This window comes from Anopheles funestus, chromosome 3RL, assembly GCF_943734845.2.
Source record: "Anopheles funestus chromosome 3RL, idAnoFuneDA-416_04, whole genome shotgun sequence".
Classification (NCBI taxonomy): domain Eukaryota; kingdom Metazoa; phylum Arthropoda; class Insecta; order Diptera; family Culicidae; genus Anopheles; species Anopheles funestus.
The window spans coordinates 10,535,498-10,560,066 of NC_064599.1; the positions used below are offsets into that span (position 1 = coordinate 10,535,498).

Genomic DNA, 24,569 nt, shown 5'->3' on the forward strand with positions numbered 1-24,569 from the left:
GAATAGAACTCCCAGCTTTCCCTCGGGAGCGGATTACACGAAACGAAACGAAAGGATTTATTATTTAATTTATAGCCAAACGAATGCTGGTGAACTGTTTTGCTGGCAAGCTGTACGTCCAGTGGTGGGTGTACGGAGGTGAAAAAGGTGAGGACAAGTGGTCCCACTCTACCGTTTCGTTTTGAACGATAAAATTTGAAAAAGAAAGAACGAAATAACAAAAAAAAACAAGCTTCTAAAATACAGCAGTTAATCCAACGGTGAATGAATTTTTCTACGGGATTCAATTCTTTCCCCGCTTTTCCCACGTAGTTTTTAAACAAAGGTTTTTCGAAATCTGGTTTTTGCTTATCGCGGTATTATCATGAGCTTATTTTCCTAAGCCGTGCAATATTTATAAATACCTTTTTTTGTACCACAAGGGTAACAGATTGTTGGTGCTTTTTGCCCTTTTTTTTGGAAGCAGGAAAACAATTCTTTCTTCTGAGGCGAACAGTATTTTGAGTTTGAATTTATTGTCAAAAAAACAAATAAATTTTGTATTACTTTTCGAAAAAAAAACTACTTTGTCTCGTATGAAAGCGTTAGCAATGATAAGCGCATAGTGAAATGCAAGATAAAAGTTTCAACATTCCATTAAGGATTGAATTTAAAGATCACTGACCCTTGACTGTTATTGACCCAGATATCCTCAACCCCACCCCCCGTCCATCTTAAGTTATTTTCTTCTGCCGTTTCATTAATTCCATCACTCAAAAAACGCAAATCGTAAGGAAATCGGATCCAAAACCAACACCGAGCGGGATAAAAGCAAAGCAAACGCACTCATTTTCCATACAGCGACGTAACGAGTTTTCCTTGTGCAACGCGGCCAGCACAAAAGGCTTCTCCAATTCATGGCATCCATTTGCTTTCGTTGGTTGAATGGGATTTTTGCTTTGGCAGTTTTGTTCCGAGCTGCGAATTGTTACCAATTCTATCAAGGGCTGTACAAGGGCTGGGGTTCGTATTTTTACCAGCAGGGAAGCTTTCATCCGCCTGCGGAAACTTACCCCAATACACCCGGTTCCGTTCTGTTTCGTTGGTTGGTTTTAGTTCATTTATTGAAATTTATATTATTCGACTGAGACTTATGCTGTTCATTGTGAGAATTCTTTTGTGTGCTTTAACCGAACGAATGCGAATTTCTGCTACATCCACCACCATCAGATTCCAGTTCCTTCCCATTGCCATTGCGATCATCAAACTGTACCCAGTGTATTCCAACCCGTAACACGGAACAATTCATTGGGCTGACATTTTTTTTACTCTAAATTTTCCATAAAGAAAAAATATCCTCCCCACAGAGTGTATATGTATGAATGTGAATATTTTTTCGTTTTCAATGTAATCCCTTTCCGTTCTTTTCCAACTACATCCCTCGAAAAAAAAGGAAATTTCCTTTCCTTCAGAAGGATGATAGCCATCGAGGCGGTGCAGGAGGAGACATGTTTTTTTTTGTTCCACCAGGTACAACGAAAGTCAAAAATTCACTTCCTGCGAACGCAAAACGTTGTACCATCCCATTGTTGTACCATCGTCATCAACCCTACCCCTGCTTCTCATCTCGCGCTCGTGAGCCTTTTCTAAGCTCAGCTTCGCATCACTGCGTGTGCTACGATTAATGTTCCTTCAATTGAATATTTAAAATTCAATTTGTGCTTGCGCTACTCACAACCATGACGACGAAGACGCCAACGACCATCGGTTCGACATTGTCTCGTTTTGCCAAGCCCACCCCACCCCTCCCTCCTCCGTTTGCCCCGGACGTTGATTTCCCACCCGAGGCACAAATGCGTATTTTACGTGCCACGTTTTATTTTTCATCTGTTGCCGCGCTCTGAACTCGTTGTTTTGGTCGCTTTTCCTTCACTTTTCCACCCATCGCATCATACTCGATCGTTAACTCGTCCCTCAAATAGGATTCGGTGTGTGTGTGTGAGTGTGAGTTAGAATAAATTTCCATTGGACCTAGTCAGCGATTTTCACAAAGGACGGTTTTTTTCGCTCTCAAAAATTTTGCATCGATCTACGGTGCTCGGGACGTGCAAAGGAGAAGAAAAACGACCATCAAGTGAGCGTACAAATAATTTCGAATGAATTTTCCGTCCACTTTCTCACCATTCCTCGGATTCACTCCTTCGGCAGCTTAGATTTGGGCTAAATATTTCCAATCGCCTAACCGAGAACCGAGACCGAGAAGGTTGAATATTATTCAACGGTAACACCACCCATCCAACCATCACCAGCAACGCACCAAAATTGATCGTTGCAGCGAAATTAAACCACAATTACTTCCCAACGCCCACCGTGTACCGGACCATGGTTCCCATTGGGCCTGCCTCATGATCCGGTTATCTTGGTTTCCGCTTCCACTCGCGTACAATTGGGCCCGGTTGGGCGGGTGGAGACAGAGAGAGAGAGAGATTAGTTAATGCCTTTCCCTGATGCCCTTCGGCTTTGGGTGCGCTTTTCACGATATGCCTGCGACGGCCGGAATACTGTGCACAGAGAAAGATAAGGTTTCTCCCACGGTACCTCCCACTCCATTCGCTGGTATTGGTTTGCATAAGTTTATGGTTTAAATTAAATTTTACCAACCTTGAAGCTATGGCCGGTTATCGTGTATGTGTGTGTGTGATGGGAGCTTTCGAAAAAAGCACTGTTTTTTTGTTACAAAACTCATTCAACGATTGTTACAAAGGAATATTAATCTAAAATTCCATTTGAATACGCAATCTTGCTAACAAACAAAAAAAACCCAAAAAAGATTCTTAAAACGATAATTTTGGAAAGCAAATTGCATACCTTTGGGCGTTTTTGTCATTCAGATTTTATTGTTTGCATATCAGACACCGATTGAACTAACAAAGTATGTAATAATGCAGCAGAAAACAAGCAACTAAAGAGCGGAAGGGATTTGTTATCCTATTGTAATTTCAACTTTTACAAACTTCAATAAACGATTTTGCTGGTTAATTGAAACCAGTCAATATGGAGCGTTAGTTTGTTTTACGAGCATAATTCCGCCGCACCGTCTCAGTCTTAAACCTCAGTTTTTATTTTATGAGACTTCAACTGCATTCTTCTGTTTCATCCCATTTACTTTCCCTCCACTTCCCCGGCATCACGGGGAACAAAATTCCACGACATGGCACCATTTATCTCAATTACCTTTAAGTGAAGTGAAATTAAACTCATTCCGCTATTCCGCTGGCAGTAAATGGGAAAGATGGGACAATAAAATGTTGAACAAACTTCACATTCCCCAGTTCTTGCGACTCCATTCGCTTCGATCGAGCCCTCAAACAAAGATGCAAAGAAAGGGGCTGCGAAACCGTAGCATGAAAGAGGAGCAAGCGTATGCACAGTTTCCGTTTTTTGGGTGATTTTCCCGAACGCATAAATTGGCTTCCTCATCTGGGTGGGGGTTTACACCCACCCTCCCCCCTCCCCACCCAGATGCTGGAAGGTTTGAAAGTGCTGTGTCACTCGATTGTAACTTTGTTTCGATTCGTGTGTTTCTGCTGTTAACACACATACATTATGCTTCCCTTTCACCATCGAAAGGGCCAGGTGCTAGAGCAGGGAGAAGTAAACACCCCAATCTATCCCACCTATGTTTTCTTTTTTCTCTCCAATGCTAAGCATCGCACAGCAGCTCTTATTGATGGACTGTATATGTATGTACGTGTGAGTGCGTGACAGGGGCGAAAAGCCGAGAAGCGTTTCGCACACATTTTGCTTTCATTTTCCAAATGAACGTTTTCCAAAAGCACCCTTGGAAAGGAGTTGGGCGAACAATTTGGGTGCTTCAAAAAAAGTGAAATAAAAATCCTTCCCCAAACTCCAGCGGGGGAAGGAGGGGTGGATATGCGAATGAGAGGTAAATTGCCACAAAAAGTAGCTCGTTGTAAACTGTCTGTGTAGTACACGTTCGGATGAATAAATTAGAGTAACGAATATCTTGTCTACCCCTTTTTGCCACTCACACCCGCCCACGCTGTTTACACCACCCCCTACAGTGAACGGAAACTGGTTCGTCATTTCCGCAACTCTCTACCCTCCCCTTCCTTCCATTCCACCACATCCAAGGGCCCCGGTTGTCTTGCAAGAAAAATAGCTTCCTTCCAAAAACCCGTGGCTTTACATCGACAAGTAGGATTTTTCAGCATTACTTTACGATTCCCTTCCCATCTATTTGTTTCTTTATCGCTCCTCTTCTCTTTTTCTTTATCTATCCATCTCTCTCTCTTCCGCTCCCTCTCTCGCTCTCTTTCTCACTTAGCGTCACCGCTGATTACTGAGCATATTTTATGCAGATGATATTTGGCCCCTTTTAGCGCGACCTCTGCGCGGATCGGTAGGGAGTGCAGGTTTTTTTTGGAGCACACGAAACGGGAAACATCCTCCGATGATAATGATAATGATGCCGGATGAATGCTGCTGAGTTGTGACTGTGTGTGCTTTGCCGGCAGCAGACCGGGGAAGATGTTGGACTTTGAGTTGTCTTTGTGAAAAATGAAGATTTGCAGCTTTCGGCTCCAATCGAGAAAATTACCTTTTCGGCGAAATCGAAATCCTCGAACGAGCGAGCCCGATGCGTGTCGTCCTTCCGAACGGCGAAAGGCACGGAACGGAAGGATTGATCCTTGCCAGTTGCCATCCATTTTGTGAGACGAATCGGCGGCACATTGGAACACGACCAAAAACACGGCACGGAAGCGGAAGATCGTTTTTATAGCACAAATACATGATGGCGTCTTAAAACGTGGGTATATCACGGTATGAGGTATGGGTCGGGTTTCCTGTGGCTTTTTTGGTGGAAGTAATACACCGACCGGAAGTTGTTTCGTAGTAAATATGTGCAAATTGTTTCTGCTACTTTCGGCTGGAAACGGAAGCTGGCAATCCTTTTCTTTCGCTTCCGTAAGCTTATTGGATGAGTGTGGGTGTGTGTGTGTGTGTGTGTGTGTGTGTGTGTGTTTTATTTCTTATCTTGCGTTATGTACGCAATTGGCGCCGTAGAATTGGTAAGAAAAGTTTAAGATTTATGAAAGGTCAAAAGTAATAAAACGCAAAAGGATCAGCAATTTTTCCACAGCGCAGTACGATATTTTGCATCCAACATTTGATAGCCGCTATAAAACGGAAACACTTTGGCTGTTGACTAGATTTTGCCATTAATTATTAATGTTTTTTTTTAAATTAAAGTTCAGTGTGTATTAAAAAATAATTCAGTGTGTAAATTGCAAACAAAAGCATGAAACGGTAACTAGAATCTTATAAATCTCTGAAAACATTGTCAAAAAAACATAGAAATTCTAAAAAAAGGTCTGTTAATGAGTAAATGATTTTAGCAAACAAGTACAAACTGTATCAACAGTACAAAGAACGAATTTTTAGACAAGATAAAAAAAGAAACTCACGTAAGAAGTTGAATCGAAAGGAATAAATAGTAAACAAACATTAGAAGAAAACAAAATCAATGACATTATCAGTTGTCGATTTGTCCTATCGAAGTTTCCACAGCAAAAGCAGGAAAAATGATATTTAAATTGAATTTCGACTAAATACCATAAGGAACCCCACCCAGTCACCGGAAGCAAATGGGCCATTTTGAGCAAAAAAACATCATTTTCAGCCCGTCATGTTGTATCAAACCGCATGAGCGTTTTCTTCCGCCCACGATCTCATTTGTCTTCCCAATTTCTACGATTCTTCAGCTGCACACGTTTTATCTTGATCATTATCATTTCACTCGCTTCACCCAAAAACCCTTACCCCGCCGTGCTGATGGACGGAGCGCAGGGTTGGGCAGGTTGATGATTATCGCCCATCGAAAACGACCTGGTCTGGGCAAATGGGTTTCGTATGCAAATCATGACCGCTCATATAACCGGGTGCACACCCGGTGGCAACCCGCAACCGAAGGTATCAAAGCAAAACCTGGCCCAGAGCTGTCGCCTTTGGGCGCCTCGGCGAACATCGTCGCGTGGTACTGTCGTTTCACATTAAAGGGCGCATTTCCCTTTAGTCGTTTAGTGTTGCGCGTGTTCTCGATCTGATCTCGAAGTTCGAAGTGTCGCGTTCGCTTTCGCTGGCTTGGAGCGGAGGGGCACAGCAGATAGCGGCTGCACAGGGGCACTAATGGAAAGATGGCCGGAAAATGGCCCACCCTTTATGTGCCTGATTGCGGGCTGGTAAGATTGCTTTATTATCGGTTTGAAGGCTTGCCAAGACTTTCAGTTTAAGTCTCACTGATGGAGTGGTCGGTTCCCCGAGATTATTGCGGTTCCCCCGATTCCGGGTAGCTCGTTTCCTCTTTTTCCGAGGTTCTCGGAATCTCGGAACGACCGAGTGACGCCAGAACAAAGAAAAAAATGTTTCCAAAAAACGGGGAGTGTGTATTTTCGTCGCAAAACGAACAGAAACGGTCGGGACACATGATGGCAGGATTGGAATTTGATTCCCGGGGAAAGCGATACGATCGCAACGTTTGGTGTGGTTGTCGTCATCGTTAGGTTCGGTTGGAAAATGGGCTGCTCCCGAGCTGCTTTCCACCCGGACACGGGGCATAGCCGAGGTGAGCCACAGGACAGGTGATTAGTAGCAATGATAGGACCATCGGCCAAAAAGCTACCGAAGAGATTGAGGCATTTTGAAGGATTGGCGGCACCGGGGGTTGAGATTAACGTCGAGCCGTTTGGGTTGAATGTGGAATGTCAATAATTACGTGCCATGGAAAGCGTAACCATAGAATGCCCAATTTGATCATCCCAGCTGAGATTGATTGGTGAATGGGTATGGTTGCCTCGGTTACACCGAGTACAACAACCGCTGTACTGCGTATTTACCGTCCCAAAAGCTGTTACCAGATTTTGCATTCGAAATCAATATGTATTTGCAGCCATATTGCTGTTGCGGAAGTGGATTTTACTCAACCACTGCAACGGAGGAGAGAGAGAGGGGAAAGGGACTAATCAACGCGAAAATGTAATCACATACCTGGCAGCAGAAAACAAAGCGATACAGTACGGTGCTTACACCGGGTGATATTCCACCCATTTTAAGCTTACAAAAATACATCGTGCATAAATGCACGAGAGTCCGAAGCGCAATTGCACGCACGGCTTGCTAACAAAGAATGCTTTTTCGGGATGTCTACCACCGGGTAGACAGCCAACCGTTAGAGTACGCGTTGTGTTACAGTGCGTTCCAAAATTAAAGAGGTACATACGGAATGGCAAAACATGGATAAAAGGCTAAAGTCTGAAATAAGGGCCTCCCCCCTCACGGTCACTCATTTGAGTGATTATTTTTCGTGCAGGGTGGTTTGGAGGCTATGCAATGTGGCCTGAATTTGAATTTTTAAGGCTACGGTATTTTTTTAAGTAATATCGCAAAGTTTAATAATTTGATAAATTTTAATGCAATATTGCTGCAATGAATTTCTTTTAACTTAAATAATGCTTTAAAAGAAGAAAAGAATAAAAAATCAGAAAAAAAATTTAAAAAAAAATTCAACTCGAAAATTTCATAAGGCTTACCCCTTACGTTTTTTTTTGGGAAATTTTGCAAAAAAATTTAAATTGATTTATTTTGATGCCAATTGGTTGCAATAAGTTTCTTTTCACTCAAATAATGTTTTAAACTAAAAAAAGAATAAAATTTTTTAAAAAAATAAAAAGATTATAAAAATTTGAAAATTTCATAAAGCTCATTTCTTCACCAAGTTTTGGCTATAACTCGGTCGGTATCCAACGGATCGCCAATCTTTAACCTGTGGCACCAATGGCTACATTTTCTTCTTGGACGGCCATGCCCTCAGATGTCTGTGCCTCGAAACATAATTAAAAAAATCACTCAACCGTCACAATTACGATTGTGAAGCACTCTGCACGAAAAATAGTTACTCACGTGAGTGACCGTGAGTGGGGGGGTCCTTATTTCAGACTTTAGCCCATGTGTTCTACATAACAATAAACATGCTAATGTTGTATTTATGTCACGCACTGTAAATCGTGTACCAAAAGCATAGAAAGCAAGCTGAAGAAAGCGCTTAATAGAGCATTGCACACAGTACGAGTTATGGTTCACATCGTGTTTGTGTGTGTGTGAGCGAAATGCAACTGCTCGAAAGTTAAATATTCCGAGAAAAAAAGCAGATCTATCATTGGGTGGAAAATTTCCAGCAAACGATTTCCCACTGTCCGTCACTTCTTCCGCTTACTGTTTGAAAATTTATGCTGCTTCCACCGTACGTTCATATCCATACGGTTGCGTTTGTTATCCGTTGTTGAACAGCGCGCTGCATTCGATGCACATTACCTCCATTATCGGTTCACATGACGTACTCGAAGTGTGGTCGAGTGTTTGAACTTCCCAAAACCGGTACAAAACAAAATGCTGGTACAAAACGACCATCGTACAGCATAGAATGGGGGGAGTGCCGCCTCCATTCGGCCGGGGCGCGCCCATTTATCGAATACTCACCGACTCGGTTTGGCAGGCGCTCGTTGTGCATTTTCATCGCTTCATTGTTCGCTGTTTCGCACATTTCGCAGCCGACAGTGGGAAGGTACGAGTATGAGCAAACGAGAGAGAGAGAGAGAATACAGACGATGGACAAAGAAACGTCCGAATGCACACAATCGATTCGCAACAAAGGATCTGTTTCCGGTGGCGTTTCGTGGATAAAACGTGCAGAATTTAAGGGTTAGAGGATGTCCAGTCGCACGAGCACGATTTAAACGGGTTTCCTTTTAATGTGTAGCACGTTTCTTGAAAATTTTTTGACGGAAAAAAGCTGGCTTGTACACGGTTGCAAGAGGTCCTTTCTTCCAATTGCTTTCGCAATCGTAATTAGCAGGCAAGCGATCCGAGAACGACATGGTCATTTCCGATTACCGTTGGCATCGGTACAGCCACATTTGGTTCCCTACAGCAGGGTACAGCCGGTTTAGGATGGGTAGAACGAACCTTTAACTACTATGTACGCTATTCGATCGATGACGACGATTTCATCGATGCGTTGCTCGTTGCGGATTGCCACGGGTTGGCTTCACGGCCGTCCCTGCAGTATGCGTCCCGCCTGGCCGACGATGAACACGAAGGGCACAGTGGGAGGAAATCATATCGGAAGCGACGGTACTGAATATTCATGAGCGATTCGGAACGGAGATTATTTGATCGATCATTGTTTCGTTGTTGCTCTGCCTGCGTTGCCGAGAAAGTGTAAATGTGTGGGTGATGTGTACGGGAACATAGCCACGAGGATTTTGCACAAAATGTATGTTCTCCTTGAGGCAAATCAAATGGGTGAGGGGGTGTTTTTTTTAAGTTCTTCCCCACAAGCGAAAGCTTGATGGAAAGCTCTCTCCTCCCCCTTTCCCCCCTCCCCCGTCTCTTTTCATCCTATTATGAAATGCTACGCGTGTGTGAAAGGTACGCGCGTACACCCCATAAGAGGCGTGTTCACACGTACAAAGTTGCTATTTTGTTTGTTTGTGTAGCTTTATGCATGTATGCGAGTGTATGTGTGTGTGTTTATATGGAGCAGGAAGAGAAAACCTCGGGAAAATAAGAAACTATAACCCCCGCAGCAGTGGTGTTGTTCGTTGAAAAGGTTAGCGAAGCATTTCGATTAAGCACGCAAACATGAGCACGGAAAGAACCGGCAGACTTTGCTGGTTTGGTTTGGTAAAATGTTAAACCATGCTCTCAAAACCATGTGTACCAGCCAGCGCGTCCATTGTTCGACAGCATAATGCTTACAGCGAATGAGCCGGCAAGTGTGTGATGCAAAAAGAAACACATGATCGTTTTGGGTGAATGGGACGAGCGGTTTTTGCTGCAAATTAAATAATCCATCTACGTCTCCACCACAAGATATGCATGACTGAGGCACATGGTTTGACTTTTAAACAGTTCGTGGAAAATTGTACAACGGAAAATGAATTCAATTACAGCGACCAAAGCTTTTCGCCTACCGATGGAGACGCCTGGTGTTTTATAATATTTTATCATGTTTGTCATAAAACACGACTCCATTGTTATGGTATTATTAAATATTAATAATAAATAATTATTAGAGAGGAAAAAACTTAATCTCTGCAATCGGCAGCATTTATTTGCTGGTCGAGTTGTCAGCAAATCCAGTTCTAGTACGATTGGTGCCGTGACCAGGATAACACGATGTTTTTTCATCAAGACAATCGATAATCAAAACCCAAACTCTTGTCGTTCAACTCACTCGCTATCAATTAGCACATGCGACAAACGTATTACCAATAAAAGAAAACACCCACGCTCATTAATTGAAGCGCAACGGCGAACCGTCCGAACCAACGAATGGGGCAACACCACTGAAAAGCTTTCCAAAGAAGCATAATTAATGAAACATTAGTGCTCGAAAACGATAAATTTGTGTGCTCAATGATTTATACAGCAAAACCAACCACGCGAGCACGAGCGGGGGTTACGGTTCAGGGTCGTGATTCCTTCCAGGCACGTACATGTGCTCTACTTGCCCGAATATGTGTCACAGAGCGCGTTATGTGCACGTATGAGTTTGCCACCAACCTATTAGTCGTTCGAGAGGAAACGAGATGTGAAAGCGGAGGCGGTGGTGTTGGTCCATGGACTCTAACTAAAAGCCAAACAAAACTTGGCCATGTGATGTCATGGGTGCGTTTGGTGCTATTATTTATTGATGCCATTAAAAGCGCCTGGATGCGACTACAAAGTTGCAGTTCTGTTACTACTGGTTGCTGGTGTTATTATGCTGCTTATCGTGCCCAGAGCACAACGGACTGCAATCGATCGACCTCGATACGATGGAGAATTATTCACGATCCCGGCCACCACTCGTTTTCGAATTGTTCAGCGCCGTAAAGGCATTAGTGGGTGTTTTGGTCGACTGCGAGGCGATACACATTGCCCTCCAGTTCGCCTTTCGCCGGCAGACGGTACCGTTAGGAGTTAAAATTGTTGCACCATGCACAAAACGTAAACCAACGAGTTTGGCAGCTAATTTCATAAATAAAGTAAATTGTTTGATGAGTTTTTGCCAAACAGCCGTACAAACAGGCGACCGCGTGTGCTACTAGTTTCGTTGTTCGCTGATGGTTTGATGTGAATTGGTTTTGTTTATGTTGTTAAAACTGCGAGGAGTGTAGTGCCAGCATCTGGCACAGGCGACAGGAAGTCGTGTCAACCTGGTGACGTATGCGTCAACAGACCGTGCGACATGTAGTACAAATTCGTATAACTCACGCTGCTGTTGCAATGTGGGAGCGATTTGTTGCAGCTGACGCCTATGTCGGCATGTTCAGCATGGAGTGGTTTTAATGAGCGACAGGGTGAGAACTTCCAACATTGGAAGGACATGGATGCGGTGGTATATAGTTGTGCTTCATAATAACATCGAGCTGTACTGTTAAGTACATGTTCTGTGTTCTGGGTTTCCCCTTTTTTCCCCAATCCCATTTGATAATGTAGAAAATGTATAAAAAATCACCCATTTTATCATTTGTGAAGAGCGTCTAGCAAAAGGCAGGTAACTCTTCATTAAATTCTGCAATTATCATGATTGCAGTGGCGTACAATTGCGTGGAGAGAGAGAGAGAAAGAAAAAAAAAACTGTATCCCGGAACAAAGAAGTGCTATCGAAATTAAAAACCAGGTACAAAACGAACGTTTCAACTCGTCAAAAGCAGATGACTCTAGCGAGTGATTCATTTCGAGGAGGAGGAAGTAAAAAAACACGCAGGCACCTTTCATGCTTCTTCCACGGTAGTGAACAATTTTGATTGACGCGATGAGCAGCGCAACAAAAAACAACACTCCTTAAAACCACTTCCGTGTGCAACGCGACGGAAGTAAGCTTACAGAGCGTGGACAAACACAAAAAAACAGTAAAGCTTGATGCAAGATTGTGTGTCCATACTACTCACCATCGAGTTCGGCGACGAATTGCTGATGGTCATCGTGTGTTACCGTGCACCGACCGACCCATTCCTCCCGATGGCCGCTCGATTTATCGCCGTCATCCGCTGCATCGCATTTCGATGTGGTGCGAGAAGTGAGATGGTGTTTTTTATTATCGCGCTGCCATTTGACGACATCGTCCACGGCGTCGTACGGTTGCCTGGCCGCGGTCAACTTCCGGCGCCCGGCGTTGTAATTCGAAACGCTTGCACTCGCCCGGTGACGGATGCGGTTGTCATCGTGATCGGCACGATTGATTTCTGGTGCTCGGCGGTGGTGGTCCGCACATTCGTTATGTTTCCCATTGTCATCGCACGATGCCACGGTGCAGGACGATGTGGATGGTTTCCACCGCAGCGCACTGTGCGCATTATCTCGATCCGAATCCGACGCTAACGAAGGTATTGATTCCTCCATCGTGTAGGTGGTGCTGGTCACCGACCGGGAATGAGATTTTCGTTTCGTGGCCACCTCGAGTACGATTCGGGGAGATTTCGAAGATGACTGCCTGGGACCGGTTCGCCGTACTGGGTGATGATCTTTCGAGAGTGTCCCAAGGGAAACCAGTGATTGGATGGGACTTGCATTCGCGGTGGTTGTATCACACTCGGAGGACTGTACGGTCGGTGCATAATTATGCAACGATGGATGACGCCGACGACGTGCGGTGCTTGCATCGTCCAGTATAAGCGCATCGGATGGTTCGTCCAGATATTCTATCTGCTTGATCGAAAGTGTGTGAATGTGGCTGAGCTCGTTTTTCACCTTGCGTAAGTGCAGAGCCTGAGCGTCCAGGAAAAGCTGAAAATATATCATCAAATTGATGAAAAGTGTTCTTAAAAGTGAGGGACGAAAATTGAGAGAATTTCGTTCCACTTTAAAACAAGTGCTTTAAAGCAATGATGATCCGAGAAGGTTTCCTATTCGTCCATTTAATTATCTCAGGTGTTCACTTTATTACGATTTCAAACCACAAAGACACCTGAACGAAGAATACTCGTCAGGAATGATTGTCACCGTTCTGCGAAAAACTTGACACTTGAAGTGTTCCCATTCTAAGAAAGTTTAAACCCTCACGTAGGAAGGAGATGAAAATCTCATCATTCACAAAAGTTGTAACCATCATTACTATCCAGGATAATACCTGTTCCGGTGACAGTCTTGTTAAAACTGGCAAACAAGTCACTAACAAAGCCATCAAACGGTATTACTGTTTCGTAATTTGCATAAATTTAGGCGTTTCTTTAAAGAGAAATACGCCGTAAAGTATGAAATCGTCGTTTTAAATGCTTCTTTCGATTTTTTATTGAAAACTTTTCGTTGTATAAAATTTTCCCTATTATTACAAAAAGTATAGCAATATAAAAATATGATTTTCTTACCTCTAGTTTCTTATTTTCCAGCTCCGCCACCATTAGACGCTTTTCCACTTCACTCCGCTCCTGTTCGCTCCGCTTCAATTTGCTTTGCGTTTCCTTTAGCTTACGCTTTAGATCGTTTATCAGACCCAGCTCGGTGTTTTTCTCATCGACCGCGAGCTTTAATTTCGTAATATCTTGCTCCATGCTATGGTAGCGTGCTTTTATCGTTTCGCCCATCCGTTGCTCTAGCCGCTCGTCCACCCGCAGTTGTTGCTGTTGTGAGAAGAATGTGAGAAGAACAAAACATGCTTTCCGTTGAAATGGTTCTCAGCTCGGTGTTTCCCTATCCGTGCCGTTCAGAGACGTCCGGGGGAAATAAAAATATACACACAAAACGTCAAGCTTTGACAACCGAGCGATAGGTTAGTAATTAAAAGGAAGTGATAATTATTCTACGCGTTTCCGTTTGGCCCGTTTATCGACACAGACACACACACAAGCGCACAAACGCCGAGCGATAACGAACCTGCGAACGATCGACAATACGGTCGACAGATGGACGAATCGGGATCGGGCTTCTTGTGCGCTGTGCCCCAAAAGGGATTTGAGAAAAGCGTCTGATAGGGGGTGATTAACGTGTGGAAATGAAACAGTTCCGGGAAGGCTCATTCCGCACGTACGCATTACCACCATAAACACACACACACAGCGACGTTAAGACCCACATATGGGAAGCTTTGCCATCCGAATAGGGAGATTAGTGCGCTTAGGGCCTATCGTGTGTGCAAGAAATTTATCGCCATCTGGCGTCTTATTGACAACAGCGCCATGGCGGCCCCGGAAATATGTTACTGACTCAGCATCGCACCCCGCCATCGCATCAGGGATCAGGATTAACCCTAGCAAACGGGGTGTGTATGTGCGAAATGTATCCACAAACAGAATTACCTCAAACATCTCAGCACCTTCATCCATGTCTGGGCGCGTATCAACGGAGGGGCAACGTGCTGGAATGTTTTCGATGTTGCCTGGTCCGGTCCAGGTCCGGTTGCTGATCTTTCTTATTTGACAACGTAATTGCGTGACCGTCGGCCTTTCGGCACGTGTGCTGTTTATCCTGCACACATGTAGCAGACAGAAAGGGTGGCAAAACGGGAAGGTGTTTTGTGGCTGTGGCTGAGTAATTACTACAATCAATCAATGTGTGTTTTATCAGTCGAACGTGTCCTGCGGTTGCCGGTGCGCATTACCGTCGAATGTGGTCGATGTCAACGAGCGTCCTAACAAGTGCCATCTGTGTGTGTGTGTGTGTGTGTGTGTGTGTGTGTGTGTGGCTGTGGAACAGTTGTCTCCTGGCTGTTGTTTTCTTCGAGACTGTACTGTCTGGTATCAGTCTGCCAGCTCTAGGAAGAAATGGCCCGGAAGAGAACATACCGCAGAGACAATTGCTGAACAACTGCGAAATGATCACTGTGTACTTTGGCTTGGATGTGTTTCGGCATGGACAGTGTTGGTGTTCTTAACCAGACAGTGGTTAGAACGATTGAACAACGATGAGGTCATTGTTGAATGGATTTCCTATTGTCGATCTGTAATGACTACAATCATCATGCAGATTTGGGATACGATAGACCGTTACTAAACCACAACCGGAAGCAGTGAGTTTCCCTAGAAAATTACAACGTAAACAGAACAAGAACACAAAAAAACCCACACACACTTTGCTTGTTTGTTGCTTCGTTTTACTCTTTCCCTCTGTTTACCTTCCATTCCACACTTGCTGCCGCTTATTAACCGCGAAGGTTTTCGGAAGCGAGTTCGATAAAACTTTTCCAATTTCCTTATGAAAGGCGCGATAAAAAAGCACGAAGTGCGAGAGGAAAAAGAGGTAAAAAAACTTCTACATTCAACTCTTTCTGCGGGGGAAAAAAGCGTGTACATGGGGGTGAGACAAAAAAAAAAAACACCAGAAAAACACATATTCATCACAGTGCCCCCCCCGTACCGAAAGGGTCGTGTAAAAGGGTCGCTGGTAAGGTTTTTCTCTGCCCCCGGCGGGGGTGGACTAACTACGGTTGGAAACAACATTGGAAACATTGATTAATTAATTTCCTTCACGAGTTTCTGATGGGGTTGAAGTTCACGCGGATGATGAACTTGCTTCCGCCTAAAGCTCTGAAGGTGGTTGTGGTTCCGATCGACGTGAAAGTTATAGCTTTACCACCATGGAGGGTGTATTTTTTTGTTTTTACTCCAGTTTCAAGATTAATTTCTGTGAGTTCAATGTTTTACAAACTAGCTTTACAAAAAAAGTAATTAATTTTGGAGGCATTTTGTACATATAAAAAGGTCGTTCCAAATATAGAAAAAGTAAAAAATGTACTCAAATATGTATGTAGTAAATACTAAATTATTTAATTGTACCATAATATTCAATAACTAACACACTTTTTTACTATTTGTATCGTTTCAGGTAAGCAATTTACATTTTACTAAATACACTAAGGGATAAAGAAGCCAAAAGTCTCACGAAGAGAAGAAGAATCTTCTCTCCTACCTTTAAGGCTATTTCTCGAACACGGCAGAGAACAATTCCTCCACACCAAACGCTCTAACGATGCAAAAAAAGGTGTAAAAGGTAAGCGGCACAAAACTTCATTAATGGTTTTGCTAGTTTAATTTATAGCTCCATGCCCATATTAATGCAACGTGCCCTATCCCGTGTACAAACGAGCTGGAAAGTTACGCTAGCCTGTCGTAGCTGGTTCCGTACACCGGACTGTTGCTAACCGATTGCCTTCGAGCAACCGGTGAAAGCAAGAAGAACGACGAAGGGCGTCGACAGTGATTGCTTCTCCCCGGCTTGCATTGCAACGACCGTGATGCATCAGCACTCGCAGGCTTCGCTCGCCATTCAACCCCCATGGCTTTAGATAAGCCATCGCGATGCAGATAATCGGACAATGAATAAATTGTGCTAACTTAAGCGTTCGTCTGCGTTATCGCAACGGGTACGGGTTTGGCCAAAAGGTGCAAAAGTCGTTCCGGGTGCACGGCCTTCCGAACTTTGCGCGCCCACGAACGCTGGGAAAAAGCTGGCGAGAAATAAAATTTTATAGTATCGTGTTAAAATCCGCACCATAATCCGGTGAAGCGTGTCCCATTCCGGGGGACTAGTGAAGCTTTACGAATGCGTTCGAATGCTCCGAAGAAAAAGGGAGTTTCGGTACGATGCAAACGGAGTAGATTGGAAAGTATTGGGCCCCCGGAAAGTAAGCAAGCACTTTCTTTTCGCTGCTAAAGCTTTTAACACTATCAGAGCTCTCTCGGTGGCCGGGAGGACGATGGTCAAGATAATGGAAAGAAAAATGATAAATTTTTCTAACCTAAAATCGTATCAGAGTTCTCTCACTCTCCCTCTGGGGAATGAGGGCAAAAAATGAGCAAAAACAGCACGAGTCGTTCGTTCTATACAAAGCAAAAAAAGAAACAAAAATACCCTCGCTTAGGGAAGGTCTTATGGCGCACAAAGAAGCACAGAAGGAAAAAAGCGAAACGATGAGCCTTAAAAGAAACTAATTACCTGCAGATAATTAATCTGCTCCGTTAACTGGGCGCTTTCCTGGGCGTGCCGGTACCGCTCATCCTGCCAGTTTTGCTGCAGCAGCTGACAGTTCCTGAAGGCAAAGGGAAGAGAAGAAGAAGAAAAAGAGCGCCAAGCATGAAAAAAAGAGAAACAAAGAGGTGGTACGGAAGAAATAATTATTATGATTGTGACGAAAAAGTTTTATCCCCCTCCGAACGGCCAAACGGCCACACAAACACACAGCACAGTGGCGCCAGTTCCAACCAAAAGAATTAGTCCTCCGGTTAGGGCAATGACGGCAAGAACCACGAACGAAACATAAAAAAAAACCAGAAGGAAGCGTAGATGGATAAAATACTGTCAGGGAGTTGGAGTTTCCGGGTGGGATACCGGGTTCGACCGGGCGAGTTTTGACAAATAGTACAAACACAGTCAGTTTGTGAAGAAGGAAAAACTCCATTGCACATTGCTAAAATGACAAAATGGGACCTAAGGGAATGACTGTACCGAGGGCCGGAGAAGGAGGATGGCAAATACGACTGTCTAGGTCTGTTCTTTCCAATCCACAGTTATACACATTCTGTCCAGAGTATTGTGTTCTGGGTCGCTTTTACTCCTGTGCAGAAATATTATAAATACACCCCGTTATCGTTAAACAACAAAAAAGGCAAGGCGCGGTAATACCCAGGGTAAGGATAGCAGGAAACGGGGTTTGCAAAGAAAATGGCGAACGTAAATAAGATATTTCGATGTATCTAATGAGGATTCATTTAGCTGCGCTTCACTGAACGAAAACGATGGACGATGATTTAATGCTGGCGATTAATTTGAAACCTTCACATTCACGCGTCTCTTCCAACCTCTCCCCCCCCCCCCCCCCCCAACCCTTACAAGGGAACGAGGTGGAATTGGGGGTGGGAGCGAAGGCGAAGAAGAAAATGGATCCAGTTGGTCTTATTTTTGTGCTTGGCTCAGGAAAGCTCCCGCCAAAGGGAAAAAAGCGAAAACGACACCGGAAAAGATTTTTCATTCTATCATCTCTAAACGTCGGACTTTTTCCTCCCTTTTCGGTGTTTGGGCGATGAGTGCTGGGAGTGAGGGAAGGCGGTGGCAAACAAGAACCGTTTAATGATCGGATGAAATATCTTAGGGACAACCACCACCATCACCTACAACCGGACAATCACGCCGGACGGTGGATTGTTTTGCTAATATTCGCGTCGCTTTTTTCCGTACGCGCGATATCTGACACACTCTGCTGTGTGCTCGGTTGAGGGCGGGGTTCGTTTGGGGTTCTTTTTCTTCAAACTTGCTTGTTCTCGATTTGTTTCACCCCATCGGAAGCACACAGCACACTGCAAACCAGCATTTTTGCACGAACCAGGAACTGATCCGGTACAAATTTCCTTCCCACTCGAAGACGCAAACATTGGGCGGGAGATAAGTTGGTTCTGAGATAATAATGGCGGCCCCACGGTACGCTCCCATTCTCTAATGAGCCATAGTCATGGTCGGTGACCGGCAGTAAAAAGTAAAAGAAAATGGTCTTAGGTACGAGTGGAAAGAACAAAACAAAAAGTACAATTATGGATGGAGAGAGAGAGGGAGAGAGAGAGAGACGAAGGGAGAGGAAAAAGAAATGTACATTGTGCAAAAAGAATTCGCACAGAAGGCTTGGATGATTGGAGGAATCGAAGGAAAACTGATGGTAATTATACTTACGGGCATTCGGGGCTGTCTTCCACACAATTTGCACCATCCTATGAAAAGTGAGACAAAGAAAAAAAAAACGATGAAAGAATGAAAGCAAGCGTAAATTATTTATCTAACACGGATGAATTGGATCAATGGATACAATCTGGTGTCGATTCGAACGGTACACGCCTGAATGTAGGCAATTAAAAGCACCCCCAATTCAAAAGAGCATTTTTTGACCGAAACCTCAAAGTCTTTACAGGGATAAAAACTGTTCTGAAGTCTTATCGAAAAGCATTAAGGGAAACGCGTGTACTGATAACATGTAAAAGCCTTTGGTAAAAGAACTTTGGTCGCTTGTCTTCAGTTCACTATTTTTTCTACATCTGTAAGGTGCTTTAGACAAGCAGTAGTAGCAGTACACACCTATAAGGTGAGTTACCGTTACCGTCGGCTTTGATCCCTGTCAGTGTGCTGCCGCTAGCTGGTGTGCTAGTCGCTAAAGAATGGAACCCGGGAGCAACATGATTTATTGTACAATCACACACCACACGTGTACCGAACGGGGTTTCGGTTTCTATTGAGGAAAAGAGGGCGGCTTTACGGAAAACGACTTGATTGCCTTTCCCTTTCCAGCGGGAAAGGCTAACAACCATCGCGAAGGAAAGAAAGCCCCATCGATCATTGCTGTGACAAAATATATACGATAATATATGCCCGTTTTGGTTGCTTTTGCAACTCCCTCACTCTAAGGTTCCCCGGATGCTGTAAGTAGGGGCGCTTGATTCTTGATGTTTCTTGGGTGAGCTTTTTGTTGTTGCTACAGCAAAGGGTATTGTAACAATCTCACCGTGCTGCCAGCGTTCCAGCCATTTATGAACCACACGGGTCAGGAAGGTATTGGAAAGAAGGAAAAAACTGGGAGCCCGTGAAACCCGAAAGCGGATAAATTGAGGCACGTCTTTGAAATATATCCTCGTCCGGAACCGTGTGGTACGGTATGGTGCTGTGTGTGCTGTTTCATATCTCACCTTCATGAAACATGAGTTACACCGTGAGTCGACAGGTATTGGACAGTAGCTCCAGAGCGTCCAGACCAGCCGTACTCCGCTGCGTTGTGTATGTATCGAATATCCTAAACTGGCAGGTTTTCAACCTAACCCAAAAGCAACAAACGAGTGAGATGTTTTGTTATGCGAAAAATAATGAGTCCCTTTTGGCCATCAGCACACAAGGCACAGAGAGCGGGAAAGGCGAGAGCCATAAATCTACCAAAAACTTCTGGAACAGCCTCGTTGGGTTCTTGTTGCGGTTTACTACCTTCCCTTTTGTAAAACCACGTGACGCGGTTCATATGTCTCCCGGGGGCTTAAGTATCACACACGTACTGGGGCTCGAGTTGCCCGGGCTTACCGACAGTGAAAACATCACACGGTCGGTTCCTAAACCGTTCGGGTTTTTGGGCAACGAAAATCAAGATACGTTCGACAGCTGATTTTCAAAACAATTTCGCGTTTTGATTGATGTATCAGACGAACTTTTGTAATAAAGGGGGTGGGTTGTGCTCGCTTTCCCCCACACCGGGCCACCGGTGTTGATTATTACGAACCGAGCGAAAGCGTCATCAAAATCGCGTTGAACAAGGTGTGTTTTGAAAACGCGTCCACAAAAACGCGCTGTCGGAAATTGATGCCCAGAATGAGTGAAAGATTTATGGCAGCTTGATTTGCTTAGGCGCGCTCGGAATGTTGTTCCGAGCCCCGTTTTGTGCCTCGTTAGCAACTTAATCCGTGTTTCGACCGAATCCAATACTTAGCGCAGGAGTGGTTGTTCCGCTTTTTTTGGTCTTCTCTTTCTCTTTCCAATGTGCCCATATGTTGATCCAAATCCTTCCAGCCCGTTTTCCACCCCACTTTGGAAAATCGTTTCCTCAGTACACAAGCTGGGAAAAGGGAAAATAATGCGCAAGAAGCATAAGTGGTCTGGCACTTCAAAGCACGGACGGTAAATACCATTCTGCAAACTTGCCGTTTTCTATACACCGGAAAAGCGTACTCTCTCTCTCTCTCTGTCTCGCTCGCTCAGGCCATAGTGGAAAATAAAAACTCATCATCGAAAGCGGGAGCACTTCCTGTATTGGCACACAAAAGTGCCCTGAGCGTGTGTTGTGTTCGGAGGGTTAAAAAGGGTTTTTTTTTCCGCAGAGATTACGGAATATTCTCACATGCTCATGAATATCCCCGGTATCGACCCTTTTCACAACCAACCACGTACAGGCCCCAAAAAAAGGTAAGTATTGAATTTATTCGTCCCTTTCGCTTTGCATCATTTTGGATGCGGTGTACATCTTCTTCAAAGTTCAAATGGACACATTTTCCTTTCTCGGTAACAATGGCGTTTTTTTCTCCCGGTGGGTTGAGAGTAAAAACACGATCGATCCGGAGGTACACACGATAACGGGGGAAGGATAAAATATGCCTCCGTTAATATATTGGTGCCCAAACGCACTGCCCAAAACTCACCATTTTGGGCCGGGTTTTGGGGTTTGATCCTCTCGTGGGTTTGCACCTGTAGTACACCGTTCTTCACGCTGCCCGTGTGAGATCCGCCAGCAAGAGGGCGAGAGCTCTTACATGTTGAGCTATAAAGCTCCGGGAGCTTACCCGATTACTCGCCATCACACTATTGATGTTGGGCGGTTTTAGTCCACTCAAGCACAAAGCCACCAACCAGAAGGGTCCTTTCCAAATGGGTCTCGAATGCTTTCTTCTAGACGAACGTTTCGCTTACTACACACTACTCACTCATTCCCGTCTGGAGAGCTCTTGTTACTCGCTGTACCCGTCATGAGTTTCCTAAGTTTGCCATAGAACAACTTCCACCGACCGAACTGCTCGTGACGGTATTACCTGGTTTTGTGTACCGCGGAAAACTACGGAAATCTTCTTGTTGAATCCATGCCGTACAGAACCGCATCAATGCATTACGCCAGATAGAGCCGCCGTGGTGGAAGTTTCCGGGGACATTTTGTTTGCGAACATCGGAGCTCTTGTATCGGAAGCGTATGAGATTCGTATCCGCAGTTGAGGGTTGAGTTCTTCAAAACCTCGCCTTGAAAACTTTACATTTCAAGAAACACATTCCAACTGGGCATGTTGACTATGTATGTCTGAAGGTACCGCGCAACTACCCACGGCAAACCTCAAGAACCTCCACCCGGTAAAAGCAAAATCGGCTCGAGTAGCAAACGGTCCTTGAAGTAGAAGCACCGCAGCGCAGAGTAATTCTTTCTTCCCAAGTGCGGCGCACATAAAGTTCCTACACACACGTATTTATCGATCAATTGTTTTGTAGCTGCGAAATGGTGTTTGCCGTTACTGCCATTATTTAGGTTGTTAACTTCACCAATCGCCATCGATGCCATTATCCGTACGCGACAGCACTTGTCGTCCAGGGCTTTGCTTTCAATGTTGTGTGTGGTTTTGCTGTTTTCCTTTTTTTTGCTCCATCCAATGTTTCGTGGTACGATGCCATCTTCAACCCCTTGGCTTGGTGCGCCTTGCTGGTAAACAACCTTGTCAGAGACTTTACTTCCCTGCTGGCTGGCTATGGTGGCAACTCACCGTGCAGGGGCCCTCTTTCAAATAAGCAAGAAATAAACCCTAGTGTTTTTGTTCAAACATGCTCCTCGCTAGTACGCTTCTTTGTCGAAGGTCCTCAAGCTTCGCAGATTAGGGTGCCGCACAGTGATGGGTTTCCGGGCTAAAGTACCATCGTGACACACGTGCAATCACGAGTAGCCCCCGATGCACGACCATATTCAGCAGAGGGCACAAAACCACTCCCTATCCTTACACCCATCACTATCTACTACCTTCGCATCCACGATCCACCAAACAGTTTCGAATATTGACACAAAGTGATAACTTTTTCGCAGAAACTTTCGCCAAGCCCACCCCCTGGTACGTTGCCACGTGTGCAAAACAACTCCGAACTTTGTGCCACCCAACATCCCAACATCCTCTTCACGATTCTTGCAAAGGAGTTGGGAGCTGTTGTTGAGGAAGCGAAAGCGTTCACGGCAGATCCGAGAAGGATTTGTTGGACTCTACGCTCCCGAAAAGGACGTCAGAATGGAGGGTAAGTGTAGCGCTTGTTGATGCTTGCTTCCGGTTGAGTGGTAGAAAGAAGAAGACTGATTTAGAGCTCACTCTGGCCCCGGCTCTAGGCCCGGAGGAAGTGATCCACACGCCGCCGGTGCTATATCCCTCGGGTTTGGTTCAAGTTCTTCAAGGTTTCGTGCGGAATTGGGGTGCGTGTATCGAACTTGATATTGTTGTTGTTGCTGTGTAGAGGCAGAACCGAACGGCGGCACCAAAAGTTTGCCACCGGAACACGGTCGAAGGGATGATAAATGTTTATCGATTGCCGGCGTACGAGGCCAACTTCCTCCGTTGCTTCTAGCCGACGCTTCAAGTTCGGTTCGCTGTGGTCCGGATTTTACCGAACCCCAAAGCAAGGGCAAACGTTACGTTCTTAACCCACCCCGAAAAGTAGGATGTTTCATATTTTGGAATGGTAATAGTTTTCCTGAAGTCGTTTACATAATTTAGTACCCGGGCCTAGTACCCGGGCGAAAGCACCCGTAGAGTTTCGCAAGGCTCTGCGCAGTAGGAAACCCCGTAGGCCTAATGTTCTATGTCGATTTCACATCGAAAGCACACACAGCACATATATACACGGCGTTTCCCCCTCCGTCTGGGAGAACTGCATCAACGTGAAACAACATCCCCGGGGTACGTGCGAGTGTTTGTATATGCGAATGGAGCAACTCTCGTTCTTTCGTGCCTTCTATTTTGCGATCGATCGATTGACTGTTGAGCTTGGCAGGTACTTAATCGTTGTACACTACGAAAATTGTTCTGCATTAAAGAGAACAGTAAGAATTGTCTGAAGCAATTTTCAAGATATCCACAGTCTCAGAGTTCCTCCAAATCTCATTCGTACAAAATTGGAGCAAATTATGTCCATTTTGTATAAACATGTTGCAAATTTTATCAAACGGATTGCCTGGATTTGAACGCTATGAAGTGAACATTTTGATAGATTCCGACATAAAAAAGGAACCGCCTAAAGTAATGCAATTTGCATTACAAAATAACTTTTTTCTGCTCTTTTTACGCCAGTAATTTTCACGCACCTTCCAGGCACGTGGTGCAAAATATTGCAAGAACTTTGAGGTTTTCGTGATTTGAGGAACAGATACACAACGGTGATTCATAGTCTACACCAATTTCTGTCTGAACATGTTCTAAATCCTTAATAAACATTCTCCACTCCTGCAGGAGCGCTCGTCTGCAGTCGAGCTGCCAATAAACGTAAACAACGCGCAAGTGTGCTAACCATCCATGGAAACTTTAGAAATATATTATCTCAGGTACTTTCGAGGGTGCCAATGGGCGAAACTTGTCCTAAAAGACTAAATTACCTCACAAACACACACACACACTTCCAGCATACTTTGGTACACTGATGGCAGTAACTGTCCAACGCAGGTTGGGAAACTTGCATCGTTTTGGTTCGGGAAAAGTTTACGGAAATGGAGCTAAGAGAATGTGCTATTTCGCCTTCAATGTTGTTTTATAAAGTTTTATATTTTTCCGCTATTTCGCTTTTTTCCGCAGCATTGGTTTGAGTGGTGCAATCAGCGGAACCATCGACACGATTTCTCCCATCCGCACAAGGTTCCGCAAATTCTCTCCGACCCACCGGAAACCAATCGTTGGGGCCCGAGCAGCAGTGAACCGATAAATCGATAAATCAATTATTTTTAAATATTTTAACTACGAAATCAAGTTCCATTCCGCCCACTTGAGCCCGTACCCGTAGCAACACGA

The 24,569-nt window shown here is 44.6% G+C and overlaps 2 protein-coding genes across 7 annotated transcripts in view; one reads left to right on the plus strand and one right to left on the minus strand.

Annotated features, from left to right (window-relative positions):
• The window catches only part of LOC125771283 (glucose transporter type 1), a 167,771-nt gene that overhangs the window by 40,004 nt on the left and 103,198 nt on the right, over positions 1–24,569 (plus strand). The gene's annotated exons all lie outside the window — the stretch shown is intronic.
• Positions 1–24,569, minus strand: part of LOC125771288 (uncharacterized) — a 41,830-nt gene that overhangs the window by 8,674 nt on the left and 8,587 nt on the right. Inside the window, exons 3-6 of the mRNA XM_049441785.1 lie at positions 18,700–18,737; positions 16,975–17,068; positions 13,413–13,664; positions 11,997–12,831 (exon numbers count right to left, since the gene is read on the minus strand). Coding sequence (XP_049297742.1) covers positions 11,997–12,831; positions 13,413–13,664; positions 16,975–17,068; positions 18,700–18,737 — 1,219 coding nt within the window. The remainder of the gene's footprint in view (positions 1–11,996; positions 12,832–13,412; positions 13,665–16,974; positions 17,069–18,699; positions 18,738–24,569) is intronic.